Genomic DNA, 27460 nt, shown 5'->3' with positions numbered 1-27460 from the left:
GGGACCTTTCAAGGTACAGTGTTTAGAATTTAGTAATATCTAGTATTAAAGTTGCATGTTGCAGCTGAACACCCCTCACCCTCTCCTTCCAAATATGAAAAAAAAACTTGTGGTAGCCTTTAATTGTCATAAAACTCAGAAGGTGTTTAGTTTTTCCAGTCTGGACTAAAAAACATGGCAGCCTCCGTAGAGAGGGTCCCCTCGATGTAAATATAAAGTATTTAAATATAGAGGGCCTTTTCTGGGGTAAAGAAAACTACAATTGATACAATTTAGATGAAATGAACTAGTGAAAACATCTTGAGGATTATTCTACATTAAATTTCTTCCAATAGTTCCCTTTCACCTAAATCTTACACACTGGACCTTTAAGTTCTCTTTGTGTCATAATATCAGTTTACAACCCCTAGCATGAGGTTAGTAGACCTACATTAAATGTTTTATTGCCTCACAGTAAAATGAACTTTTGGCCAAGTCAATGCAAAATGAAAGCTTCATTTATAGTCACAAGTTTTAAAATGCACCTTCTATTAAGACAATAGAACACCTGCTAATCAGAAACTCAGTCATAGACAATCCATTTTACAGACCCAAATATTGACCGAAGTGGCCATCATTTTGGTGGTGAAGCTTCATTTAAACTAAATGATCAATTTGAAGGTTACACAGAAATGTCCATTCATCAGGGCAAATGCATTAGTATTAATTACTCAGCTGATCAGAAAGGACTTTTTAGGCTCTCTAATTGGGTCTGAGAAACTGTCTAGACTTTCATCATCAAAGAGATTCCTTAAAATGTCTCCTCTTCTACTGTTGAAGGACTGTCATCACAGAACCCATTTACCCCAGTTCCCCATAGCAATAGGTACTATTCACGTTTAAACCGATATTATACTGGTACCTTTGATTCAGTTCAGGTGACCAATGACACATTATTTAGGAAACACCTGCATTTTCTGCTGTTGTTGTCTTCACTACTGCTTTGCATAGTGCATACTGTAACATGTATCAGTAAAATGTATACAATTCATGTTATTTTATCTCATTGTTGGGGGGAACAATAAACAGAAATGCAATTTCTGAAGGGGACTTTATATACATATCAAATAACTTAAGGGTTGAACCAGCATGGTTGAAAATTATATTATTTAAGTAATAAGTTTAATTTAAGTTTTCCTTATAAGTCAGTAGCCTATATATACCCAAAAGTTGGGAGGCAACACCCATAAAGGAGAATAAAACAAAAAATATTGATTAGGTTTAGTTGTAAAGCTGATCTCAACTACTGTATGTTGCTGTCAGTGTTTAATGGTCCAGATGAATATGAAGCCTAAAAGGCACTGCGACGGTTGTTGTATTTATGTAAATATCACCACGGCAACATTTTTTGTTGTAAGAAAATATAATATTTATAACTGCCTCACTATTATTATAATATTTTTTTATTATGATTATTTACAGTATCATCTATCAATGATCAATTATTATGGTATGAAAACCTTGTTTTAAATGTAACTAAGGATTCTCTAACATAAATACACGTCTTGGAAATCTAAAAAAAAATCTGTCCCAAAAAATTCACATAACAAAACCATGACTCAAATCTCATAACTCTTAATTGAGATCTGTTGAGAACTGTTGAGAATATCTAGACTATGATTCAAACAAGTCTATGATATGTAAAGTGTTGATCAGTTTTTAAGTTGATCAGTTTTTTGTCCACAGCGCCATAATACCCCCACCTATCATCTTTTTACATCTATTGCTATTTTTTTTACAATATTTTATTTTGACTGCTCTAATGTCTGGGTCATTGATACCTGTTTCATTTCCAGGACCTTGTGAGATACAGCTGAGTGAGATTGTACCGACCTTGTGGCATTACCTCTGGAAGTGCTGACATGTCCCATCAGCTCACAGATCATTTTTTTGTGTGAAACATTGACTTTGCAGAGCCCGTCCACCCACCCATCAGCTGAGTCACACATGAATAAGAGCCTATGATAGAGACACGTGATGTGAATTGGCTAATCAGCACAGCCATGTAGGCTGTGAAAGTAGCGTGGATCCACGTTGTTGGGATAGGCCGAGTACAGATGTTGTAATATCGTGAGATCGGTCATTGTATGAAATTGTCAGAACACCCACTGCTAGTTGTAGGCTGTAGTGATAATGCCTATAATTTGTGTTGGGCAAGGTCTTCGGTGGTTGCGCCTGGTGATGTAAAACATGGTGGCTGTGGTATTTTAGCTGATTCACTGCACATTCACTCATATGGCCTTTGTAAGTGCATATATGCAGTCCATCATCATCTGTCTGTGTTGACAATGCCTGATAAAAGATCATTTCAAATCAGCAAGCAAACAGGGGAAACACTTGGAGTCAAAATGTCATGCAAAGTGTGACTGACCTTTCCTGCTGATGGACTGTTTACAACGATCAAACCCAGATTGAACATAGTGATGCACTGCAAATAACCTTTCCCTCTCTGTCAAAGATACAGTCCTGTCTACACTCAGACACACTATGAGATCCTCCAAAGCTGATCTGCCGTTAGTGGTTTTCTTGTAAGAGGTCAATTTTGTGCACCATTTTTCCTTAAAATATTTTTTTCTTCCTTGCTGATGGAAAACCATCTTGAAAGTGAACAGAACATGATTTAGAGGATACAAATAAGACGTGTAGTGAACAGTTCATTTTATATTGTCGTAAGGAACATCCTACAAAAAATGGGACAGCATTTAAAAGAGGTCAGCTCTCAAATAGAGGAAAGGGAAATGGAAAGCCATTAAACAGAAACAGCCATTAGTGCTTACTGAGTGCTGTCGTACCTTCTCAGATCATGAGATGGAGTCTGACTTTAGCCGAGGGCTGGGTCTAATGTGGGACACGCTGGATGTGAGCAGACCCTTTTTATTACTTTAGACTTTCAAAGAGTAGAATTTCTTTTTGTTTGTTTCATTTGCAATAATATGACAGTGACGTATGGCCTCATCATTATCAGCCGTGGCTACAATTAATATCTAATGCTCCCAAAGGTTTATTTAACCTCCCATCAAATGAATGTTTTAAAAATGACAATTTAGAAACAACAAATAGCAAAGAAAAAACAGTCCGGGCAGAGCAGTATGCGGGGAGCCCAGTGTTTAGGGTGCGTACCACATGGGCGCTTTAACTTTGAGCAGCAGGTCCCTGGTCCGATTCATTTACTGCATGTTGTTCCACTACTCTGTCACTCTGTTTGCTCTCTCTTCTTTACTATCCCTACCCAAATAACGGCCCAAAAAAATAGCTGCACATTGTGACTGTAGTCGTTTGAATGTATGGTATCTCTAATTTCAATGTTGAATCGTCATAATTCAGTCTTTTTTCACTGCTTATAACATCTTATGCAAATTTCAGGAATACATTGAGTGAACACATTATTAGGCTGTCAATTACAGTTGTGTAGTGCATGCTTCTGTTGAATTTTAAATTAGTCACCTTGTACTTCCAAAGTACATCTGCTGTGTGGAGTTAGGTGAATAAAATGTACGTGAATCATTATTTACCAAGAAAAGTGAGTTGAGTCAAAGCAAACAGGCCACATTAAATCAAAGAATTGCTCTAAATATGTCTATGTTAAATCAACATACTTAGAGTTGATTCATGGGGAAAATAACTTGTACATCAGTCTCTTGGAAAACTTATACCACATTCTCATAAAAGTTGAGTGTTATTCTTTTGATAATTACATTTTTTTGGAAATAGTTATTACACTGTATCTATAACTAATAGTTTAGCAAACAAGACAAAATAGTTAGAACATTTACAAATCTACAGACTTTTAATATCTAGTGATAGAAACACAGGAGAGTCTGGCCCACTCTGCCACCTTATGTTTTACTTGTAGTGACATGATTTACCAATTTAAATGTCAAAGCCTAAATTCATTACTAAAAATGTTTCATAATATCCTCTGTACTTAATTTGTCAACCGACATTCTTTTAGTGTTGTCAGGTTGGTCCTGAAGACCACAATTGTACAAAAGAATGATTGTCTTATAAAAATACATTTGTGAAGTTTAAAGGACATGGGAGTAACTATTAAAGACAAAGGGTCTTGTAGTTTCATTATTAGAAGTCCAGGACTTGGGATTTTGGAGTTTTATCCTTATGGCATCTTTACTTTTGCTACATCAATTTTTAAATCAAATTTAAGTTCCCCCTGGCATGTGTTACATTACTTTTATCTGCAAAGCACATTTTCATAATTAATTGTGCGGTAAACAGGGCCATAGCAAGGGCAGATTTTTAACCCCTGTGGCTGCAGGGTTTGTGTTGGGAGAATTGGAGATCTGGCAGGCTAACCTTTTTTGGTCCCAGCCCTGCAGCTCTCACTAACAACATCCACTCTGTTTTTCCTGAAAGAAAAGGAGAAGAGACCAAGTTAACCAATGTCAAGCAGAGTGTCCTTATAATGCCATTACACTGTCTTATCAACCATCTATTCAATTCAATGAAGTCTGACCATTTAGCCTAATTTCACATTTATATCAATATAAACAGTAGCAGTACCAATAAATCAGCTAATGAGTAATGGGGATCATAATTAGGTTTTGTGTTCAAGATCCTTTAGATTTGGACCTAATGGTATTTTTGCTTGAAGGGTGAATTCGGGTAAACTGGAAAAATCTAGCAATTTTGAATTCTTTGAGTCTTAGATGAACAGGTTATATCTTTCTGTACTCCTCAAGGAGTTTTCTAACCACACCTGAAGACAAAATAGAGATATCATACTCAGAACACTTTGAGTGTTCTTTGTGCCAAAAAAAATGTTCCTGCGTAATTTGATCATCTGGGACAAGTCACTTTGTAATCTGGGACACTTGTATTAGGCTAAAGAAGACTAAATCTTCCTGCTTTGTGCATACCAAGCTTAATATTACCAAATTTAAAAATGCATTATGAAAAAATGACTAGGAAAATGAAGAACAAAATGTATATCATTCATAAAAAATGATATATTAAATTATATTAATAAATACAGGTCATATTTGTTTCATAAAGAATCATATCTTAAATACAAAAACTAGAATTCATGTTTTTAAAACTTTCTATTAAAGGCCTATCACATTTTAAAAATCAATCAAACAAACAAAAATAACAATAACAGTTTACTCATTCAGTCCTTGCAGGTGAGAGATCCATCATCGACCATCACCCCATTGTCTTCGCATGTATCATGAACCCAGTGGCTGCAGAACACAGGACTGACACACCCTAACACACCCTTACTCTGGATCATCTCTGTCCTGGACAACTGCAGACCATATGCTTCATCTCTTCAGTTAGTCTTTTTTACTTCAGGGAGTCCCTAAATGCATACTTTTCCCCATTTAGAGAACTTAAATGACTGTCCCAGATTACCTAAAGCATGCTGTCCCACATTATCAACCAATAAAAAAAGAAACACATTTTAAACAACCCAATGCATATTGTGTTGCTTGAATACATCACAAACATAATTTGATAACTATTAGAAACATTGTCTGATTTATGACAGATTTAAATCATTAAAATTGATCTCAGAATCATTGTTCATCATTGTTGTCAGAATCCTCTGTCACTGACGTCGTCATGCAATTCCAAGCGGGGGGCCTCTGATTGACACCTATCCGACCCCTTTCTGTGATATCACCCCCATGATGTCATGTGATGTTAGTCACATGATATCCATGCTAACTTATAGTAAAAGTCCTGTTGACTAGATTTAGTTAAAATAGGAAATAAACAGACTGGAACTTTAGGTTAAGAAATTAAACTCATGAAACATATGTTTCGGCATCTTATCGTGGGATATAGAGACTCCCGTATTGCCAGATAAGCTGTCAATGATCTTTCACCTCTTTCTCTGGAGCTCTGTGACATTTGAATTTCCCTACGGGGATTAATGAAGTATTTCTGATTCAGATTCTGATAACTAACCGACTGTCAGTTAGACAGGCACATTAGTGACTGAACCCACACAGGACTGTATGAGACCATGTACACATTGTGTACATTGTGGCAAATCTGTGTTGCATATAAAAGTGGTATCCATAAGGAAAACTTTGACACTGTACGACACCCCCTTCGAATATGATCCTCTTAAATGGTTACGTCATCAAATATTAGTTTCAGGATAACATTCCTAGAAGTATAGTTCATACATACATGGACATGAAGAAGGGGTTTCATCAACAAGAACCTTTTGTTGCCTTTTACATGTATATAGTGTAAACTGTTGGTGCTGTGCAGCACCATAATAATATGCACTTGGTAGTTATTGACCCGTGTATCTATCTGTGATTGTGTGTCTGCGCGTTTTAATGTGTGCTGGCCTATGGCATTCAGCAAGTCAAGGTCATGGCTTGGCTCAATTTATCAATCTGGTTCAGAATGCAGCTCTCCAAGTTCAGCTATGTGTATGTTTGCACGTGTGTGTGTGTGTTATATGAGTGTAAAGCAGGTACTCACACATATGGTCATGTGTGTTTTGCAGTTTGCAAATTGGATTAGAGAAGTGATGAGAATAAAGTTTCAAGCTGCAGGATTCTGGATTGAATTAGATCCATTTTGGGGTAAAATATTATGATGTTGTGTTATGGTGATTCTCTATGTCCATGAGCTGTGCCTAGAACCATGGCAAAAGAGACAGAGACACAAGTTCAAAGCAATTATTATAAATAAATGATTTGTTTCAACAAAAACGAAAACTACACTGGTGGTCAATAGATGAGACACCCTCACAAAACATTGCTTTCAGGGCAGTTCCTCACAGTAGAACCTCACTTTTTTTGACAGAAAGGTGTAAGTGTGTGTCAATTCAGTTTTATTTGTATATTGCAACATCTCAACATACAGCTCAAGACACTGACTCAAAGTGAAGTTTAGACCTTACAGTACTGGACAGAAACCCTACAGCTCCCACTTCAAGTTAACACTTGGTGATAAGGGAGAGAGAAAAACAGGAATAGTGGGACTCCGTGTGGGAAATAAACCAGGAACTGTTGTATTTACATGTATTTGTGCTTCTTCACTGTCATGGGTGAGGTCTATTTAATTTTCTTATTTTGTTGTTGGTTTAATTTCCCCAAAAGCCTGTCTTTCACTTCTTATATGTATGCTTCTCTCATACACATAATTGATTTGTTGGGTCCTCTCCCTCTCTGTGCCCTGCTCCTCATGTAGGTTAAAGCTGCCTCAACATCAACTCAAGGAGAAATTTGCAGTGTCTGGTTTAGCTCTCCCTGCTACTGTATATCATGCAGCCCACCCCTTGATTGATAACTATGCTCTGTGTCTTGCTCTGATCAGTATCAGTAACAGAGCCTTTGCCACTCAAGTGGGACTTTTCATCTTTACTCAGAAACATAGGTGGTTCTGTTCTTCTAGCTTTTCTAAGGTGATTTTGACTGCTTAAGGAACCATAGGGCCACTCTTACCCAACTACTTATTATATAAACATATATATAATATCTTTGTTTTACATATCAGACTGACACAGACAGACAGACCCACCACGGGTGTCGATCTCTGCCATGGCAACAACACATATAATTACAGTACTTACTGTTTGGTAATTTGTTTTCAAAGTAAAAGCACAACATTAATTTGTTGCTTTAATGCTTTATACTAAACATAATTACTGAGCTTGTTTCAATTGCTTAACAGATTTCAGAAACAGCCAACATGCAATGTATAAAAAAAAAAACAGCTAAGTAAATCGTTCAAACTTGTTTAAGCCACACATGAACAATAATAAAGCAAATTCAATTTCATTTAATGCAAAACCGTGACTATAAGATCTTTATTGCAGTTAAACCAGAAGGGATGAATACAGAGTTTTTAAACTTCACTCTCCACCATAGACTGTGTGCTGGATGATGTGTGCAGATGTTTTTATATAGAAACAATAGAAAGTGACACTCTATTGTAGAACTGTTTGAGGAGGGCTCACTAATGACGAGGAATAATAAGTAGCTCAGGAGAATTACCACAGGACAAGCAAACAACCCACTCCATTTAGGCAGGTTAACAATATGCTTTAGTGAATGCATACTTACTTGCAAATGTACCTGGTTTGAAGACTTGAAGACTTCTTCTTGAAGAGTTATTTCTCACGTATGCATAGTAACCTGAAAATCTGAAGGAAGGATCGCATTTCAATTCCCAGTCCTCCTGTGAACATAAATACATCTCGCATTATTTTCCCTGAGCTACAGTCTCTGTAAATATTCTCAACTTCTTGTACGTGTTTTTAGAGACTAAGAAAATGCAAATGCAGGCAGCTGGCCTCCTGCATGAGGCCAAGGGTGGCTTGATGACATCGACCTTATCCCCACTGTGTTCTCCTTCCCGCCAAACAGACCTGTCTCTCATACACACAAACCCATTCACACACGCAGAGCACAACTTGAGTGAGACCCTTGAGACACCAGGACCCTGCACTCCAGATGGCCAAAGCCTCTCCCAGCCCTGCTTGACAGCCTTTCACAATTCTCCCCAGTAAGCGAGGACTCAGCCTCCCTGGACTATCTAACCTTGACACTCCAAGCTCTTGGCAGCAGACACAAAAATATACCATACTGGAATGTAAATGGAGGGGAAAATAAAACAAAACACGAGTTCCCTCTGTGATAGCTACTGCTACACAGACTAATACTTAAATGCATTTGTAGACTTATTATTTAAGTAAAATTTGACTAAAAGTAATAAATACAATATATCTGTATTTAATTCTCAACATTTTCAAATTTGTATGCCCTCGCACCAGCAGCGGGAGGCATTGTATTTTTTTAGTTGTCCGTATGTCTGTCCGTCCTATTCTTGTGAACTCTAAAATACCTTGATGAATTTCTTCAAATTTGGTCCAAATATTTATTGGACTCAAAGATGAACTGATCCGATTTTGGTGGTTACAGGTCAAAGGTCAATATAGCCAAACTGCCAATGGGGAATTTCATTACCTCTGGCAGTTTTCGCTTTGACTCATGGGTGACCTGTTTAGAATTTGGTGGTCAGAGGTCAAGGTCACAGTGTCCTCTTGAATGTGATTTATCAAGACTGACTAGAGGGAATTTCTTCAACTTTTCATCATTTGTCTCTTGGATGATCAGATGATTACATTTCAGTGGTCAAAAATAAAAATGTCACAGTCACCTTATACAGGGTTCCTGCAGCTCCTTACAAAGTCTAAAATTGTCATAAATGAACCGTTAATTGGCTGCAAAGTATAAGTAAGGTAAAATTGTCACGCACAGTGTCCTACCATGAAAATGTCTTTAAAACTATAGTACTGAGACACTGCCAGTTTAATTTTGCGAATCTCAAAATACGGATGGGTGTTGATTTCTTCTACACTGAATGTTAAGTATTCATGTGGGCAGAGCACGACACAGCGCCACACAGTTTCCAGTCGTTCATATCAGTGGTCATATCAGTGGTCAGCTATGGAACTGCAAGTAGTGTCTCGTCATGTCAGATGTAGTATGTGAACTGTTCAACTGTGGAGCTTATTAACACAATCAAACCACTGCAAATCGAGCAGTTAGACACAGTGATGTATCGTTTATATTATTTTAGGCTTGACTGTAGTTTTAGAGAAAACACCACCATTACACAGGAGAAAAAGATCTGACTGTAGCACATATGCTAAAGGTAGCTTATGAGTGCTGCTGGCTCACTTCTATGAACACTAACGTTACCTTGGCACATCTATTAGGTAGACTGTGTTTATCCTTACAGGACTTTCTTTTCTGCTTGTGAGGTTTATGCAAAGGATAAGTGAACATGTGAATTTTGCGCGACATAATAGTCATGTGAAAGAAAAATTGTTTTATGTTAGTCAATGAAGATTTATTGGCAGACCTGACCACACCAAACCAACTAATAAGCAAACAGACTAATAACAATAAGAGTATAAGAGTAACAAAAAAGATGGGTCTTAAATAAATGTATTGCTTTATGTCTGAAAAAGCAATACATTTGATTTAAAGGTACAGTGTGTAGAATGTTGTGATATCTAGTGTTGAACTTGCATAATGCAGCTGAACACCCCTCACCTCAGCCTCTTCTTCCAAACATGAAAAAGAAACTGTAGTAGTCATAAAAACTCAAAAGATGTTTAGTTTGTTCAGTCTGGACTAATGTAAAAAACATGGCGGCCTCCGTAGAGAGGACCCCCTCTATGTAAATATTAAGTATTGTGTAACTCTTTATATTAGGGAACACACAAAGTAAACATATCCAAGCACTTGATTGTAATTCATGTACAACAACTTCCTTACTTACGATCAATAAGCAGTAATGAGGAGGTTATTAAGGGAAAACTGTTAATCAATGGAGTAGTTGCAGAATAAGGTCATTAAGAATAAGGCATTAATAAGTGCTTTATAATGACTAATAAAGAGCCAAGGAGTTGAATACACCTTCCGGTGATACTTGGACACGTCATCAGTGAAGAACCCAGGGTCATAGGGTGTTTCGGGTCTTTAATCTTCAGACACCCTCTCCTGGGCGACCCAGCCGGGGGTGATCAGTCCCCGGCTTGTGCCCAAGTGGCGCGTAGTTCCACGGATCCCCCCTGCGGATCCACAGCCACCTTGAGGCTCTCTCCGCGGCCTCTAGCGTGTTCTTGATGGCTCTCTTAGTATGCAGTCCGTTCGCTCCAAGGAGTTTGAGGGTTCGCACAAGTAACTGTCCAGCGAAGCCACGGCACCCAACCTCGACTGGTTCGCAGCAGGCTTTCCAGCCGTTACTCCGGCACTCAGCGATGATCTGGCATATTTGGCCCTCTTTCGCTGGTTGTACATCATCACCTCTCTGGTGCGAGTGACTTTGAACTCCTCCGTTAGTCCACTGAAAGGGAGCTGCAGTTTGGTGGAATGGCTGTACAAGGCAATGCTGCTCAAGGACCGAGGTAGCCCCAGCCATCTCCTGAGAAATTGGCTGATGACTTCAAGACTATGCCGCTAATATCCGTGCTAATAAGCAACTAGTTAATGGTTGATATGTGTTCCCTAATATAAATTGTCACCAAGTATTTAAATATAAAGGGCCTACAAAAATACAATTCATACAATTTAGATGAAATGAACTAGTGAAAACATCATGAGGATTATTCTACATTCAATTTCTGCCAATAGTTCCCGTTCACCTAAATCTTACACACTGGACCTTTAAGGTAGAAATATGTAAATATATATGCAAACTGCACTGGCATCCAACTGCAGTGCGGTAATTCTACTTTACTTAAGATGACAGTCTTGACCAGCTTGTGTTGTTGTTGAAATGAATCTGCATTACAGCTCCCTCATAGGTTCAGCTTTTTCAGATAAATGTCAAATATAACCCCTCCATAGAAAGTTCTAAAAAGTATCAGCACCATTTTACATACAATATTTAGATTGAGAAGCTACCTTAAATTAAGGTAAACTAACCTTTATACATAAGTTTGAAATCACCTTTCATAAAAAGATTATTTGCAAGGAAAGAACCCTCTTCTCTTTACCACTAGGTGTTACCTGTTTTTAGATAATAAATAAGATGCCATGTCTTATTTAAATAGTCTGCAATATGGTTTAGACAGTTGCAATAAAAAGGAAGTAATCACTTACTATCCTCATGCCAACTTTGGGGAATGTAGTGTTGATACTCATTCATGGTGTGATATTCAGACAGGCACAGTAAGAACAAAAAGTCTTCTCAAGCAGAGTTCAGACTAAACAGCTGACTAGTGACAGGTGGCTCACATACTATCTTACACAAACCCCTCAACTGGTCCTCAAACTTAAATCACAAAATCACAGTGCTCTTATGTGTCATCTTGCTCACAGACAGACACATCAGGCTGGAGGAGGTTAAATGCTTCAGAGCATATCAAGAATAAAGTGCACTGAGGGCCGCATTTTTCTGTCAGAATGCGACACCAGCACAGCACAGTTAATAGCTGCACTGAATTTGTGTTGACCTGTCCCTGACACACGTGGTTATTGCTTAATGTCCCTGATTACAGATATGTGCAGTGTAAAAATATCAGCAGGAACCTCACCACTACATGTACCTTCACCACTTTTCCACACGTCCTGCACTCTGATTGGCTGGAGCTGGCTGGAGTGGTCACTGGCTCAGGATAGATTTCCAGCAGGTTGGAAATAAAATTGAAGTCTGTGGCATACTGGCATGTCACAAGTGCGTCAGCAAGCCTCTTTAATCTCGTATTATAAGAGTTGACACATTGCGACTGGCAACTGCTGATTGAGTGTCAATCTGGGGCTTTTGTCGGAGACGTACAAAACTCGATGGTGACTAGCAAAGTAGCAGTGGGAATTCTAAAGTCTAAATCTTAACTACCAAATTTGAGACACTGCAGTGTCTACTGAATTACTGCCCTAATAATGACTGGACCTCTGTCATCAGCTTTCTTGTTACCAAAATAAACAAGTGGATTGCACTGGCAGCGGCCTATCAGTTCTACTTTGCCATGGTTATAAGTATATGCATGTGAATATAAGGAATACATTTTCCCCTAGATTACTATTAGTTGTCATGGTTACAATAAAAGACAATGATAAAGTATCTTTCAGCAGACAGTGAACCCCAAATAGCTCCCAATTCATCATTGGTGTATTGTAATAGAGAAGCACTGTATAAGCAATTAAAAAAATAACAGAAAACCAAAACATAAAATGTCTCCATACTGTTACTGTGGTGTCATCCAAGTGTCCCTCAGGCCCGACATTCAAATTCACGGAGTCATTTACACCATCAAACATGTTTGATATTTACGATTTTGGGATCGAAGAGTCTCATTAATATTAGCATTAATATTGTTTTGTAAACCCGTCACACGTATTGATTATTTGATCAGATAATCTGCACCAACTGGCCTCCAGTTTGGAACACTCACAATTGTCACATGGAGCAAATTGGATCAAACACTGGCCAGATTATCCTCGAGTATGCAGCAATTCATATGGTCGTAAAGACAAGAGAAAAATGGTTGGGATCCATTTCCGACCTGTTTCACATGAGAAACAAGGAGTGGTGTCCTGTGGGAAAGTCCTGTATTTTGTTGAGTCATTGTTCCATCCCGATCCAGGATTGAGGCTGGTTCTTTGTGGAATGGGGGGGCAGCTGATTATGCTTATTATTAACCAGCTAGCTTAGATATACAATATGCCTGCCCACATATACCACTATTAATTACAATAATGCTATACATATATGTATACATTTTATTTTGTATAAATATTTACTAATACACTTCTCCATTCATTTTAGACACTCCATGAACGTTTTAAATATTGTTATTTTGTTGATGGGGTCTGTTACACATCTGTCTGTCCTGGGAGAGGGGTCCCTCACTTGCAGGATTCCTTGTTTTATCCCCTGATAAAAATGGGTTTTTGTCAGTTTTTTCTCACTGTAGTTGAGGGTTAAGAACAGAGGATTGTGCACCTTGTTGGGATTTGTGAATATTGGCTTAGCAAATAAAATTTGTCTCTCAACAGGAAACATAATGGTAGATTTGATACTTGAAAAAGGTTTGGATTTTCTCACAGCCACCATCATGTTGATGGAACTGGGCATTTTACAATTACTTGGCCTTGGTTTTTATGTTTTCCCTGTCCTGGAAGCTCTCTTATTTGTGGGGAGACATAATAATGTGTTTTTGTGGGTTCTCTACTCCCAGAAAACTTCTGGGTTGCTAACACCAAATGTCTGGATCATTGTCTTTGTTAGGAAGGAAAAATAGATACAAAAAATTTGTATATTGTTAAATTCCAATTATTTGCTGTAATTCCAAACTGAAAACTGTTTTTGGACAAACCAGGGCAGAATGAGACAGTCTGAGGCTCTTGGAAGAAAAACACAGCCACGTCACCTCCCCAGTCCCCACCCTGTAGTTTATCATTGTTCAGCTGTGTGGTGTCATCTTTCCTGGCAATTAGCCTGCAGTTTTCCCTCTCTTTAGTGATAGAAGGGCAGCCGTGTTATTATAGGACGTTGGTCCGGAATACGCTGTCAACACAAACACTGAAGTGGGAGGAACAGGCCTTTGTGCCTTCGTCGTGGTTCTATTCCAGAATAATTTGGATGCGAAGCAAGTGAACTAACTGATGAGAGAGGTTTGAATTGAAGCCCAGAGGTAAAATGCAGTGTCTGGGTTCAGAGGAAGAGGAGGGTGATGCAGCAGTGTTAATATGGCCCATTATGAGGTGTGATGTCAGCAACCAGCACATTAATGAAACACATCTTTAACTTGTGATCTTTGTAGTTTACTTCTTTCTGATCCTGCCTCTGGTATACTTCACTTCTTTGAATGCATCTGTCTCCATTGTCTCAGCTTCACTTGTAGTGGTAAAGGGTTACAGCGTTGCTGCAGTGACTAGGCTATTATAGAGTGTAATTACATAATGGGGTTATGGTGGTGACGGAGATGCCACATGAGGATTGTAAACCACTGAGATTGGCAGATTGTGTTTTTTTCTCTTACAAGTTTTTTGAGGCTATGTTTTTGTCTGAACAAAGTCAGGGACATTTGTGTGGTTCTAATACCGGTGCTAAATCGATAAATGTCTCTGGGTCCTAAACGATGCCAGAACCAATTGTATTGTTTTTCTTTAAAAAACACAAAATGACAATGCATTAAACAAATTGCTTTTTTTATAAATATAAATAACAGTTTACACAATTCACACAACAAAATTACATAGATAAACATTTTCAGTGCATACAGCAAAAATACTTTTACTACTTTCAATACTATAGCTTCATCAGTTTTCTCCCCACCGCCGGGGCAACGGACACACACACTGCTGACTGACGGGATTTGCATGGGGTCACACATGCAGTCAAACATGGTGCATCTCTCTTTACTGTTCCTTCCTTCTTCATCTTCATCTTCCTTCTCCATCATCATAATGCATGCTGCCACCAACTCTGTTGCTCCTGGGATCCCGCAGCTTCCAGGCCCCAACTCTCAGTTCCTCTCTTGGCTAAAGTCCTACCTTTCTTAAATCATCTAATAGATGCGGAAGCACCTGTATGTCAAATCTGTTTGAGTCATACAGCTCTCAGAGTTCAGCTCTACGTATTGCATACGTTGACCGCCAAAGGGAAGCAATTGCACCTCAAGCATTTACTCTGTTAAACTGTGTCTACACAAGCATGGCACAAGCAGCAGTCGGAGCAGCACCTCAGAGTCTGAACAGGAGGCGTTAAGGAACAGAGTCCAATACACGGTTGCTGTAGTTATATGCATAAAACCCAGGGATTTTCTAAAAGCATAAAAAATTGTCTTGTGAGAGAAAGTAAAGGTGAGAGGAGGCCTGCGTAGAGAGCTGGGTTGATTTAAATAGGAGTGAATCTGTACTGTCAAACACACATGAGACACCTGACTCAAAAACAGGGCTGAAAAGCTTCCTGTGTTGACCCACTGTCAGAAATGCAACAGAGTTTTGTGCTTAACTCATGATCAAATGTTGTCTTCCACATAATCCGTGCACACTCCAGTATCCAGAATGTGCAGGACAATACAGCTTGTTCCCATCAAAGCAAGACAGTTAAGCAATGCAGATATATTGAATGGCTTATGCTGTTGAAATGCTGTCCATATGTAGTAAGGTGGGTTTTGTGATGATAGAAATCTAAAGGTTTATAGCTTGATTTTTTTCATCATATATAAGTATTGTGGTAAAAATGTGATGTTTCAGTAAGTTTTTGTTCAGTGCTGTGATTGGCTTTTGGATGATGAGTGCTGCTGGCGTTGGTATCGTGACAGCAGCGCATCACCCACTCCTTTCCACCCGCACCTCTGGAAAAAGGGAGGTGCCAAAAATCTCTTAGGAGAATTTAATTGGTGCTCAAGATGCTGTATCCACGTGGAAACCATTGGTCCCTCCTTCCTTTCTCTTCCTTAACCTTTCTCTTCCCCCGTCTCTCTTTTTCTCCCTCCCTGCTCTTGCTTGTATGGCTGACGGAGACCTGACTTTGCTGTGCAGATGCTCTCCCTCTCTCAGCATCATCCTCTCTTTTCTCCCTCCCTCCCTCCCTCTTTTTTGCTCTTGCCTGTGCGCTATACTCTGCTGATAAGGACCACTCACTCCAGATGGGCAGCAGATAGAGCCGTTTGGGCTGTCCCTGCAGACCAGAAAACATTATAATTTCACCTGTCGCTATGTTTGCCTCTATTTGGTATGCCAAGAAGCTAGGGAGACGACTTGTACAGAACAGCCGGAAAGCTAAGATGCTGAAAGACAAGGTAGGTTCACTACAGTGTATGCTTTACTGATTTCCTCTGGCTTGACAAAACAGGTTGAGAATGCAATTTCATGGCGAATACACTGCTGAGCTCATCATTAAGCTGTTGCTTTGATATGGTCATTTTAATCAATTGCTTTTTTATGCACTTAATATGTGATTTAGTTAGTGCTGCAGCTGGTAATCCTGCTGCAATTCACCTGTTGATTTACTTGATTAACAGTGGTGCTGACATTAGCCATTTGACTTTGGGGGGAAATTAACTTTGCTCAGTGACGTACTTTCCGTCTCTTTTGAGAGGGAAGATAAACAATGAGGGACACAGGCCTTGCTGCCTGGAAACTCTTGTATTTTTTGCCCCTGCATATGCACATGGAACTCAGGGGCTCACTCCACATCGATTTATTAAGCAATGGCAAATTACACCTGTTTCAGTTATTCTGTCCCCAACATCTTTTGGAGCATTTGCCTCGAAAATTGCCAGGTTTTGACACTGCTGTCACAAGCATATTCTCTCAGTGTCATCTGATCTGTGAACCTTCTAGACTGGAAGCTTTTCTCTTTTGCCTTTGGATGCATTTGGATGCATCATTTCACAGTGTTGCTGTTTTGTCATATTCACAAGACGAAAAAAAAAAAGGTGTATTTCCCAATGATAACAAATACTGATGTGGCTAAATAAGACTCGTGCAATTAATCAGACTTCTGCCCTATAGCCTCAGGCTGGGGGTGATGCTAAGTCCACAGTTCTCAACTACTAGACATATTTTCTAGAGATTTTCTTCAAGTATTTTGCAAATAATTCACATCTAATGACATTTATGCAGGACAGAAGCTATCCCATAATCTAAAAGTCTTTTTCATGGCAAATTCATGCTCCCAAGTGGATGGACCCTTCAGATGTGCATAAACCCAACTAGCCAACATTTTGGTACTGAATGATGTTTGTAGCTGTACTGTCTCAAGGGGCTGCTCATGGGGTTTGTATCATTACTCCACTTTCCTACTAGACATGCAATTTCAATATTGCATAGACCAAGAACATCTGCTAGGTTGTGTCAAAAATGAACTAAAATCAACCTTTCCTCTAACTTCCTCTAACTTGACCTCCATGAAACATTTAACTGTTGTGATCAGGTATTGGAAGGTGGTGCATGACGACACCATGTTAAGTGTAGAGAAGATGAGAGAAGTTAATTTTGTGATAGAAAGAATCGTATAAGCATGGCAGAGGATGTGAGAGAGGATGGGAAGACCAAGTTAAAAATGTTGTGATTGTTGACCTTTCAGTTTTGTGATAGTTGGGAGCTAATCATCATGTTCATCTACAAACAAACTATGGCCTCTTTGCTGCTCGGAGTCAAAGACTGGGTTCACCTCCTCATTCAAGGATGGCTGATCCTCCTATTTTTCTATAGCCCTTCATCCATACTTACAGTTTGGTGACTGGAGGGTGCCTGATTGGGCAGATCTCTTCTGTATTCAGCCAGTGGTAGAAAATCAGCAAAATTACAGTCTATGGAAGACCAATGGAAAATCTTTGCTCAAAGGCACCTTGTAGTTATTGCAATTAGGTTTTCCATTAAATACCCAAAGTTCTTCCAGCTGCTGTTTTTCATCAAAATGAGAAATAGCTCTGGCCACAAGCCCATTTTTTGGCCTTTACACAATCTAGGAGCCCCAGGTTCCTTCCTTTTGTTTTTTTCACTCTTTGACGCACTCATCCCACTTTTGTCCTCATGTCTCATGCCAACATCTTCCACTGTAGACTATCTCACCAATTATCTAACTATCAATCCAACTGATTATACTCTAGCTACATACGTAATCTGTGACCCCCTGCAGTGCGTGTGGCAAGGCCACATTTAGTGGACAAAAAGCACTATGCTGCTTACCAACAAATGTGTGTGTGTGTGTTTTCAAGAGATGTGGTGGAACAGATGCTGCAGTTGAGTGCTTGTATTTTACCTAATGGCCTAAGGTACTGGCTAAATGGAACCAATAATGGGCATAACGTACTGGGATAATGCTTTTGCAATAACAAACAATATAGGGTTTTCAGAAATAGATGTAGTGAATAACCATACTGCATTTATTGCTGTATACAGTAGTCTACATCTAATGACATGACTGTTAACATTTGCATAAGAGTGGGATTACAATTTGACTCTTCCCTTTTACATGTTTTTGAAATAACTTATTGAACAGCAGAGACTGTTTGAAAGATTAACATCCTCATATGATGGAATTAATATTAAGTTTGAAAACTAAATATTGGAGGTGTTAGAATTTCTGAACATTCTCATACAAAGAAAGAGGAGCAGAATGTGCACCCCATTCTTTCCCAGTCTCCATGGTGGTCTTTATTAAATGACCTGGTCGGACTGTGGTATCACAGGGTGATGGAGCTCTGGGGCTGTATGCATGTAAGTGTATGAATGCAATAATACATGAGGACACTTTCCTCCGCTCAGCTGGGAAGCAACTAATTGGAGCTGTGTGATATTTTAAACCAACGTGCTCTCAGATTTCATCTCTGTTCTGAATGGCCTGTACTTACAGCACCTGTAAGCTTCCCAGTTGTGAACATGTCAGTTTTCCCATCCCCTAAGGTAGAGTGAAGTTGTTTCCACCAACCCAAAGTATTTTACTAAAGCCCTGCCACAGAGTTCAAGTTCAAACTATTGAATGCAATAGTAGATAAGACTAAAGCAAGCTGATATTCAAGTTATTTTATATTTATCAGCTCTGAGTAAGCAAACATGTCCTCTTTTAGTGTTCCTTTCCCAGGACAAATGATTTTCCTCCGCACTACCTATTATTCTGTTTTGATTAAAACAGACACCTCACATCTAGAAGAACAGGTTCATGCAGCAGTGCTTTGAAACCAAATTGGAAGAATTCTTCAATTATTAGATCTACACTATCCATGCCATATCTAAATTTAGTTTAATACCCTCTCTCTATAAATGATTTTAAGATCCGTATTTCCACTGCACACTGTTACTGTTTCATTAAATTTTTCGAGTTATACAGAAAGTTGTTGAAATTGTTTCAGCACATTTTACATGAAAGATAATTAAATTGTGGATCATATACGGATATATGTACAGGCTTGCTGCGTTATTTTCTAAATTATATTTAATTTTTTGATCTGCAGTGTCTTCCCAAAAGGCTTAGATAAAGCTGTGTTTCAGCAATTTAGAGCAAATGCATTATGTAGTGATAGTGTTTTGGTAATAAATGGGATAAGCAAGGTCAAAAAGGGAATTAAAAGGCTATGGCTAAATTTGTAACACAGATATCAGGTTATATTTTGGTTGGTCAGATGAGCGAGGCAATGTTAGTGAAGTCAAGAATGAGTCACCGGCTGGCATGAAGCAAAGGATGGATTTTGCCTAACAGGATAAGGTCATATTGTGCTGGCGAGTTTTGTATCCAGGTTAAAATCACATTGTCTACAATTACCGTCAAATGTTTTTTGTAGAGGTAATAGTAACCCCCCAACCTCTTCAAACAAATATCATGCTGTGCTTTGAGCTGCCTGTATGCCAGAGTGGAGGTTTCTATTAAAGCTCTTTATATTGGGGCATCCTTGTGACTGATTGATCTCTGGTTTGATGTGTGCTGAGGACCTTTATTGCATATCTTCTCTCTCTGGATGAATTTTTATGAAATTAACTCGTGTCCATTGCTGAAATATTGTTTCTCATAGTAGTATGTGCAAATATGGAGTTCAATAGATCCAGCCACTCACAACATACAACTGCAAATATACTGTATGTAGTTAAATAGAATAAATTATGTTATTCACCATCAGTGTGTTGCCCTTAATAGGCCCACTTTACTACAAACACACTGGTTAACTGCAATGTTTGGCAATTATTTTATTGACCCTCGCTATTCTCTATCTCTATACCCAGATGCACGATGATGTCGCTAACTGCTAATAGAGTCTGTAAATATGTGGAAGCACATTGCTGGTATCAGATCAGTAGTTGGTAACATTAAGAGGTGGAAGTTCTGCCATGTAATTCAAACAGTCTATCATCTAACCCAATGCCTTGATGATTCACCCATGCAGACAATGCACCTCTCTTCCGTTACTATACATCAGCCTGCACGACTTTATGGCTCACAAAGTAACTTGACTACAACTAATGGCATACACACTTTTCTGTAGCTCTGCCAACCTGTGGATACTCTTCTCACACAACTGATTATCTCACCTTCCACAAAAAAGTGCTAAATTAAACAGAATCACATTTACACTGCTGCAGTCAGCCTGTACCTGTTACCTTGTTAAATGAAGCAAGGGAGACAGGTGAACTGTCACTGAAATAAAACCAGCCTACATAATTCAACAATTGTTTACCTCCATAGACATGGAGAGGGGACATGGGCTAGGGATTAAAGATAGAGCTCATGGAGCTACAGTAGAAGAAAGAGAAAGATAGATGAGACAGTAAATCCCCAAACATAAGCATGTGGGACCAAGATTGACCCTAATATGTCAAATGGTAATTTTCAAATACAAAATTGCCGTTTTAAAATATATAAATTGACATAAATAATTTAAAGTATTCAAAATAAATTCATTATAATGGTTGTTTCCTGTGTCTCTGTCATTTTGTCACAGAAGCCATTCAGGCCTCTACCTGGCTCTCCACTTCAAATGGTAACTTGCTCTCCAAACAGCCCAAATTAATCTGTTTCTACAGCTGTCCACAGTGAACTGTGCTTTATTTCAAAGGACTTAGCACGGATCACAGCAACCCCCACAGCTGCTGAATGGCTGTCTGCTGTCAGAGATATCATAATTACAAACTGAGCCCACAGAAATAAGCCAACATCACTAAATAAATAAGACACACTAGGTTTTTTTTGTAATAGTGCAGTTGCAAAGAACATGTTCAGCATTCTATAAATGAATTATGTTATTACAATCAGGAAGTCCTTGACTACCCCAAAAGACAAAACTGTGTCTTGTAAAAGTCATAGTCAAAGTCATAGTCAAAGTCATATTGTATTATGGTTACATAGAGGCAGAACGTCACTAGATACTGGCAAGTCAAAGAGTTAGAGACAGCAGAGAACCACTACATCTCTACAACGTTCACGCTTATTCTTTGAGCAGGCAGTGTTGGTAATCTGCTGACAAAGGCTTGCTGTAAACAAACTGCTGAGATTGCCTGCACAGTGTGGTAAAATTCAATCTATGAACATAAATTGGAAATGCTTGTAGGCTGTGTTTAACTGTTGTGAAATTGTGAGGTTGGTTTGAAGCAGCTACATCTTAGTTTGAATGATTCGAGTCATTTTTGAATGGGATTCACTGTCAGCGTCATCTGAATAGCCTCCATTTCCCCTTTGCCTCCTCAAACACCCTCATCACCATGAACTATCCTGCTTCTCACTCATCTTTGTTGGAAGCTGAATACTGATTCTGATCCCTGCAGACTGGATTCAACATTAACTCAGCTCACAGGAACCTAAAGGAAAGCCTTTCTTTTCTCATTGCCTAATATGGGGTATAAATATCAATCAATCAATCAGTTTCTATCCAGTGCCAAAATATTCGGCTGAATCCAGAGAAAAAGTATTTTACAATAATTTTAGGTGCTGTGCCTTTGGGCTTGGCCACTGTAACAGATTTTTAAGATTTTTAAATTCTAAACTCTATTTTTTAGTAATCAGCTCTTTTTTTCTCTGTCTTCCACTCTTTGTCTTTTCCTCGTTCTCTTTTAGCTCTTTAGCCTGCTTTTCTTTCTTACACTCATGCTGTCCTAGTGGCAAAACAGCCATTTGCTGTGTGGGAACCGGCCTTTACAATAATGGATATGCACTCTTGTAGCATGATGGCTGAGTGGGTTTTTGAGAGGTCAAGCAGTAGGAGAACAGAGTGAAAATGGCAGTGTGATGGTGTTATCTGTGTGACTATTTCTTTTATTTTTAAGCCTATCCAACATGTCTGCTGCCAGCTGAGTACAGGTTTCACATTCTGTTTACCCTCTACCATTATTTATGTGTGTCTTACCTACAAGTTGTTTTCATTGTCAGGCCGGGCGAGTCTAATCCTGCAGTCATCCAGTGCTGAAGCAGAGAGCGTCACTGCTTCCAGGCAGCCCAGACCTGAGGCCTGAGTTGTTCTAACATCCGTACATCCTCATGCAGCCTGACCCAGTGCAAGACAGGCAGGGAGAAAATGAGAAGCCTGTGTGTGGGAGGGAGATGGCCATGGGCTGGTTAAAAGAGAAGAGGCCATTGACAAACGTGCAAATGAAAGAGACAGAACACAAAGTGGAAGAATGGGAGGAGACAGACAGGTTGTTGAGGAGGCTGCTTATCCCTCTCTTTACTGGTTCAGCCTCTTCTCTCAGATTGTGCCAATCACAAAAGTGTGGGACAAAAGGTTAAAGCTGCTTTATTCCTAGAGTTTTCACTTTGCTTGCGTTTGATCCACCTCCCACTGCCGTGACTAAGTTTATTTTTTCAGCTCTTTATTGTGTGTTTGTGTTTTGATGGGTGTGTGTTTGTTTGTGGCATGGGCTCCACCTCTTTTCCTGACGTGCTCCATTGATCTGTCTCTAATCTAGTTTTGGCTTCCTGAGAGAGCTGACTTCCCTCAGGCATTAATTATGCCTCCATGTGAGTTATATCAGTGGGCTCTAGCACCCAGCACTCTGCCCTGCCTAATCCAATCACATTCACGTCTTTGGCCCAGCCACTGCCGCTCTCACCCAATCAGATATATTGAGTATGTGTCGCAAGTGTTTCCCCTGGCTCGTACCCCCCTAGAGCAATATCAACCATCCGTCCTCGACAGCTCCACTACATCTGTTGTCCTCCTATGTAAAGAATGCACTGTGTCTTCCAGCTGCACATAGATAGGCAGATGTGTCCGACACAGGGCCTCTAATCCACCCAAACTCCAGCTAATGGGTGAGAAGTGGATTTTATGATAATGTAAACTGGATTAGAATGGATTATTTTACTTCTGAAGATGTGGGAACTCACTGAACTGTGTATCTTCATAGGGATGTCTTTACAAAAAGAAGATTGTTGTTTCTAGAAGCTGTTTGATCTGATTGGTAAGTCGGTCAGGGTTCATTTGGATGTACAGACCGTTCACGATGAGCTTTATGGGGAAGCGACGGTGGGACAGCATGATGAACAACTCATCGCTGGGCTACACGCTCCATGGAGGAAGCGTCCCGAACCTTCTGCCCCCTCCACGTTCTGAAGGCCTGGGAACCCTCAAGAAGAGACTGTCCATGGACATCCTGCGGGGCTGGGCCCCAGATCTGGGGAGCCTGAGTATGGGTCTTAATCTCAATTTGAGTCCAGTGAAATGGCCCTCACTCGTAACTGTCTGCAAGTGGAAACAGACCCTGACAGAGAAGCTGAAGAAGAGACACTATGGCACTGAGGATGAATCACAGGTAGAAAGCTCTGAGACAGATATATCACTGACATCTTTGTGTTAGAAGGGTTTAATTATATATTTTTATTACATTCCACATTATTCTGAATGTAGCTTTCATCCAACAGGTTTCTTAGATATATGGAATCATTAAATAGCAGATATTTCCTATTAGATTTTACTTGTATCACTTAATGGAGTCGCTGGCTCATGATCTGTCACGTCAACAGCCACTGGGGCTTTTTATAGCTTTCGATTTGGTTAATTTCCACTGCTCTCTGGGTTGTGCCATTAATAACATGATAAAATAGCTTACTCTATAATTTGATGTGTTCACTATCTTCCACCTTTTAGTCAAGGTTGAGGTTTAAGCCACTCTAGGGTTGATGTGATTGCAAAGTTTTGTTGGAGGATAAGAATATATGTTTTTTCCTCACTTCATTGCAGTATGCACTTGGTGCACAGTTGATCACAGATGGAGATGTTTGAGCAAGTGAAACTGTCGAGCTGGAAGGAGAGCGAGGTCAGTCCCTTGGTTGGTTGCTTGAATATGACCGGGTGTGAATGATGGGCTGCCCTCTCTGAAATAGCTGTTAATGGGACATTTAGGACATTTTTTCTTCTCTGTGTAACTCCTCATGGTGATTGCTGTTTATGGCAGGGCTACTGTAAATTGGTGCTGTAGTTTTTCCCAGAAACCATTGTTTTCAGTTGAAGGATATTTTGAAATCCATTAACCTAGCATGGCAATAATCATGAATATTTGAATATAATACTACTATTATGGGAAATATTTGTCAAAACTATAGGCATTATAGACATCTTAGTGTTTAATGTCTCGACTTTGGATTGCAGTGACTGTACTTGGCCCGGAAAGGAACATATGATTAACTACATTGCCACACAAGAGATCATTTTAAGTATAGAAAAAAAGTCCTTGTTAAACATTTCTGGAGGATATCCCAATGGAAGCAGAAACATTATGTGGCATTATTGTTGTTGTATAATCTATCGTTAATATATGATGATGGGTGTGCTTTTTCATACATTTAATGTCGGAAAGCATTTCTTAGATCCCTTGAAAAATCATGTTTGGGTCAAAATTCTATTTAAAGGTACAGTTTGGAGAATTTAGTGATATCTAGTGTTGAAGTTGCATGTTGCAGCTGAACACCCCTCACCTCACTCTCTCCTTCCAAACATGAAAAAGAACCTGTGGTAGCTTCAGTTTTCATAAAAACTCAAAAGTTGTTTAGTTTGTCCAGTCTGGACTAATGTAAAAAACATGGCGGCCTCCGTACAGAGGGTCCCCTCGATGTAAATATAAAGTATTTAAATATAAAGGTTCTTTTCTGGGGTAAAGAAAACTACAATTCATACAATTTAGATGAAATTAACTAGTGAAAACATCATGGGGAGATTATTCTACATGAAATGTCTGCCAATAGATCCCTTTGACCTAAATCTTACACACTGGACCTTTAAGTGACAATATTTGAGTTTGAATAACTTATGGTTGCTCTGTCTTTATTGATGTGTCATGTTAAAGACAAAGTACTGCAGCCTTCTGTCAATAAGTACAAGTAAGTAGCATGTTGGTTTGTCTGTACAGAAGAATGTCAAGGTGATAAAGTAAATCTGAAGGTTACATATGCACAGAAAAAGGATTTTACCAATGTGTTTAAATAAGTTAATGTGAAAAAAGTAATTCCATAGAGTTTCCTGAGAGATTAGGTCTTCAATAATAATTATATGTAAACCGCAGATTATATAAATTTAATTTTATATTGTAACAGGGAACAGTGTGAGAATATAAAAAGCTATTGCAGCAGAACTTCCATATGTCTAAATATCAGTTGAACAACTACTAATCTTGTTTAAATCCTAATTGACATAAAGCCAAACCATCATTCATGGCTAAAATATCCACTGCAGCTTAACAGTACAACACTTCACTTTTATTGTGAAGGCGTTGGAGGGGATGCAGTGTTTGCATCACAAAAAAAACATTTTTGAAATGAATGCAACTGATCTGGAGAGTGAAATAAATACTGGCCCTGAGAATTGTAGTTATTCTGTTAGTATTTATATTAAGGGTTACTACTAAATGTATTGTGCTAAACCCCAGCAGCAGTGTGTCTATTAAAGTGTCCAAGATACAAAGGACTTTAATACAAACAGATTTTTCTATTTGTAAACCAAAGGTGCTCAAGGCTGGGTGATTTCAAACTCCGCCCCATGGCCACACATGCAAGCACTTAACTTTGCAACAGACTGGCTTCGGAAGAGTTTTGAGAGACAAGAGAAATGGATGTCAGTTAAATGGGATTTAGAGGGTTAACTGTCCGAAAGTCATAATTTTGTGACATTTTGGGGCTGCCATATCAAAGATTTTCGGTTTATGCCTGTGGGAGCCCTGGGCCCAATTGTGATTTACGAGACAATGTGGTGTCAGTTCCAGCTTCACATCCCTGCATCATCCATCATTCTTTGTTTTATCTCAGTTGGATGTAGACAAGTAAACATGTTTTGCACAGCCAACATATGGGCCCTCATTCATTGAAGACAGGAAAGGCTACAATGGGGTATGTGGCAAGATGTGTTCTTGGCAACTAAGAGATCATGGAAACTGTCAACCATATTTACCCTCTGGCTTGTACTCTGTTGGGTACCAGGTAACTGCTCTGTCCAGCATGCTGAATGCAGCACAATTTCACTTTGTTCAGTTGACTCACTCAGAATAAATGACCCCTGCAGTATGCCTGTTATTGCCAACCCTCAAATCAAAAGCAGAATTTAACTAAGTAGAGCCAGAGGGCGGTATTTGTTACTTAAAGACAACACACACACACACACACACACAAACACTGATCCTGGATAAACAACACAGGACAAATGTCTGTCTGCCTTTTTGCGTCAGTGTGACTGCAGGTGGCCTTTGATCCCTTTGCTTAAATGTTTTTTTGTTCTAAAGCTGCACACCAGAGCCATCAGAGTGGAACATGCCCACTCCACAATGACTAGAAAAAATGTGTTTGTGTAGATTAACATTACCATTGTGTTATGAAGGAGACATGACATAACAAATCCACCAACTTGTCAAAGGTGTAAATTAGTTTAAGTAAGCAGATGCTGCTAGTTGGTCAGGCCTACACCCAAAAGCTGAAGTGTAAGTGCCCCCATGTGGCAAGTTAGATGTATTGCATGCTATTCAATGCATGTCAGTGCACTAAAATGTTTGTTAGAAAGGTTTCGTTTTGCACCTTAAGTTTATAGACAACTGAAGAAGGTTCTTGTTTATGTTTCAAGTTGTACAATTGATGCATATCATTTACATTCTCTTCTCAGTTTGGCAAAATGTGTCAATGCATTTTACACTTATATCCAATGTGCAGTGCATTGCCATGAAGGCCAGATATTGAATTTTCAGACAAGAGGGTCTACATACTTCCATAAAAGCTGTGCTTCTGACATCACTGGATGCACCTGCACATGTTGAGTTATAGTATGAAAATATCCTGTAAAATAATTTGTGGGGAGAGTTATCAACCCAAACTGGTTAATGATGCTTTCTTGAATAGCCACAGGCCACATGTTGATGGAACAGGAGAGAAAATGGCCCATTAAAGCAATTCAACTTTCCTACCATGAGCTCTCCTCCTCATTGCAATGAAGATTGTGTTCCTTCGTGACAGATGCCTGAGCGGCTGAGAGCTGTTCAATCAAGTTGCACCGTCACACTAAATGACC

General features: G+C 39.1%; 1 protein-coding gene across 43 annotated transcripts in view; it reads left to right on the top strand.

Annotated features, from left to right (window-relative positions):
• The window catches only part of dlg2 (discs, large homolog 2 (Drosophila)), a 183029-nt gene that overhangs the window by 94420 nt on the left and 61149 nt on the right, over window positions 1-27460 (top strand). The window contains exon 1 of one of the 43 annotated variants that reach the window (XM_069510348.1): window positions 16097-16288. The exons of 40 other annotated variants lie outside the window; for them this stretch is intronic. In XM_069510348.1, the coding sequence (XP_069366449.1) occupies window positions 16205-16288 (84 nt within the window). In that variant the 5' untranslated portion in view covers window positions 16097-16204. Of the gene's footprint in view, window positions 1-16096; window positions 16289-23152; window positions 23730-27460 lie in introns of those variants that run through there. 2 more of the 43 variants (XM_069510353.1, XM_069510342.1) reach the window with 2 other exon arrangements.

Source organism: Paralichthys olivaceus, chromosome 15, assembly GCF_024713975.1.
Source record: "Paralichthys olivaceus isolate ysfri-2021 chromosome 15, ASM2471397v2, whole genome shotgun sequence".
Lineage (NCBI taxonomy): Eukaryota > Metazoa > Chordata > Actinopteri > Pleuronectiformes > Paralichthyidae > Paralichthys > Paralichthys olivaceus.
This window is presented reverse-complemented; position numbering and strand designations above follow the sequence as displayed.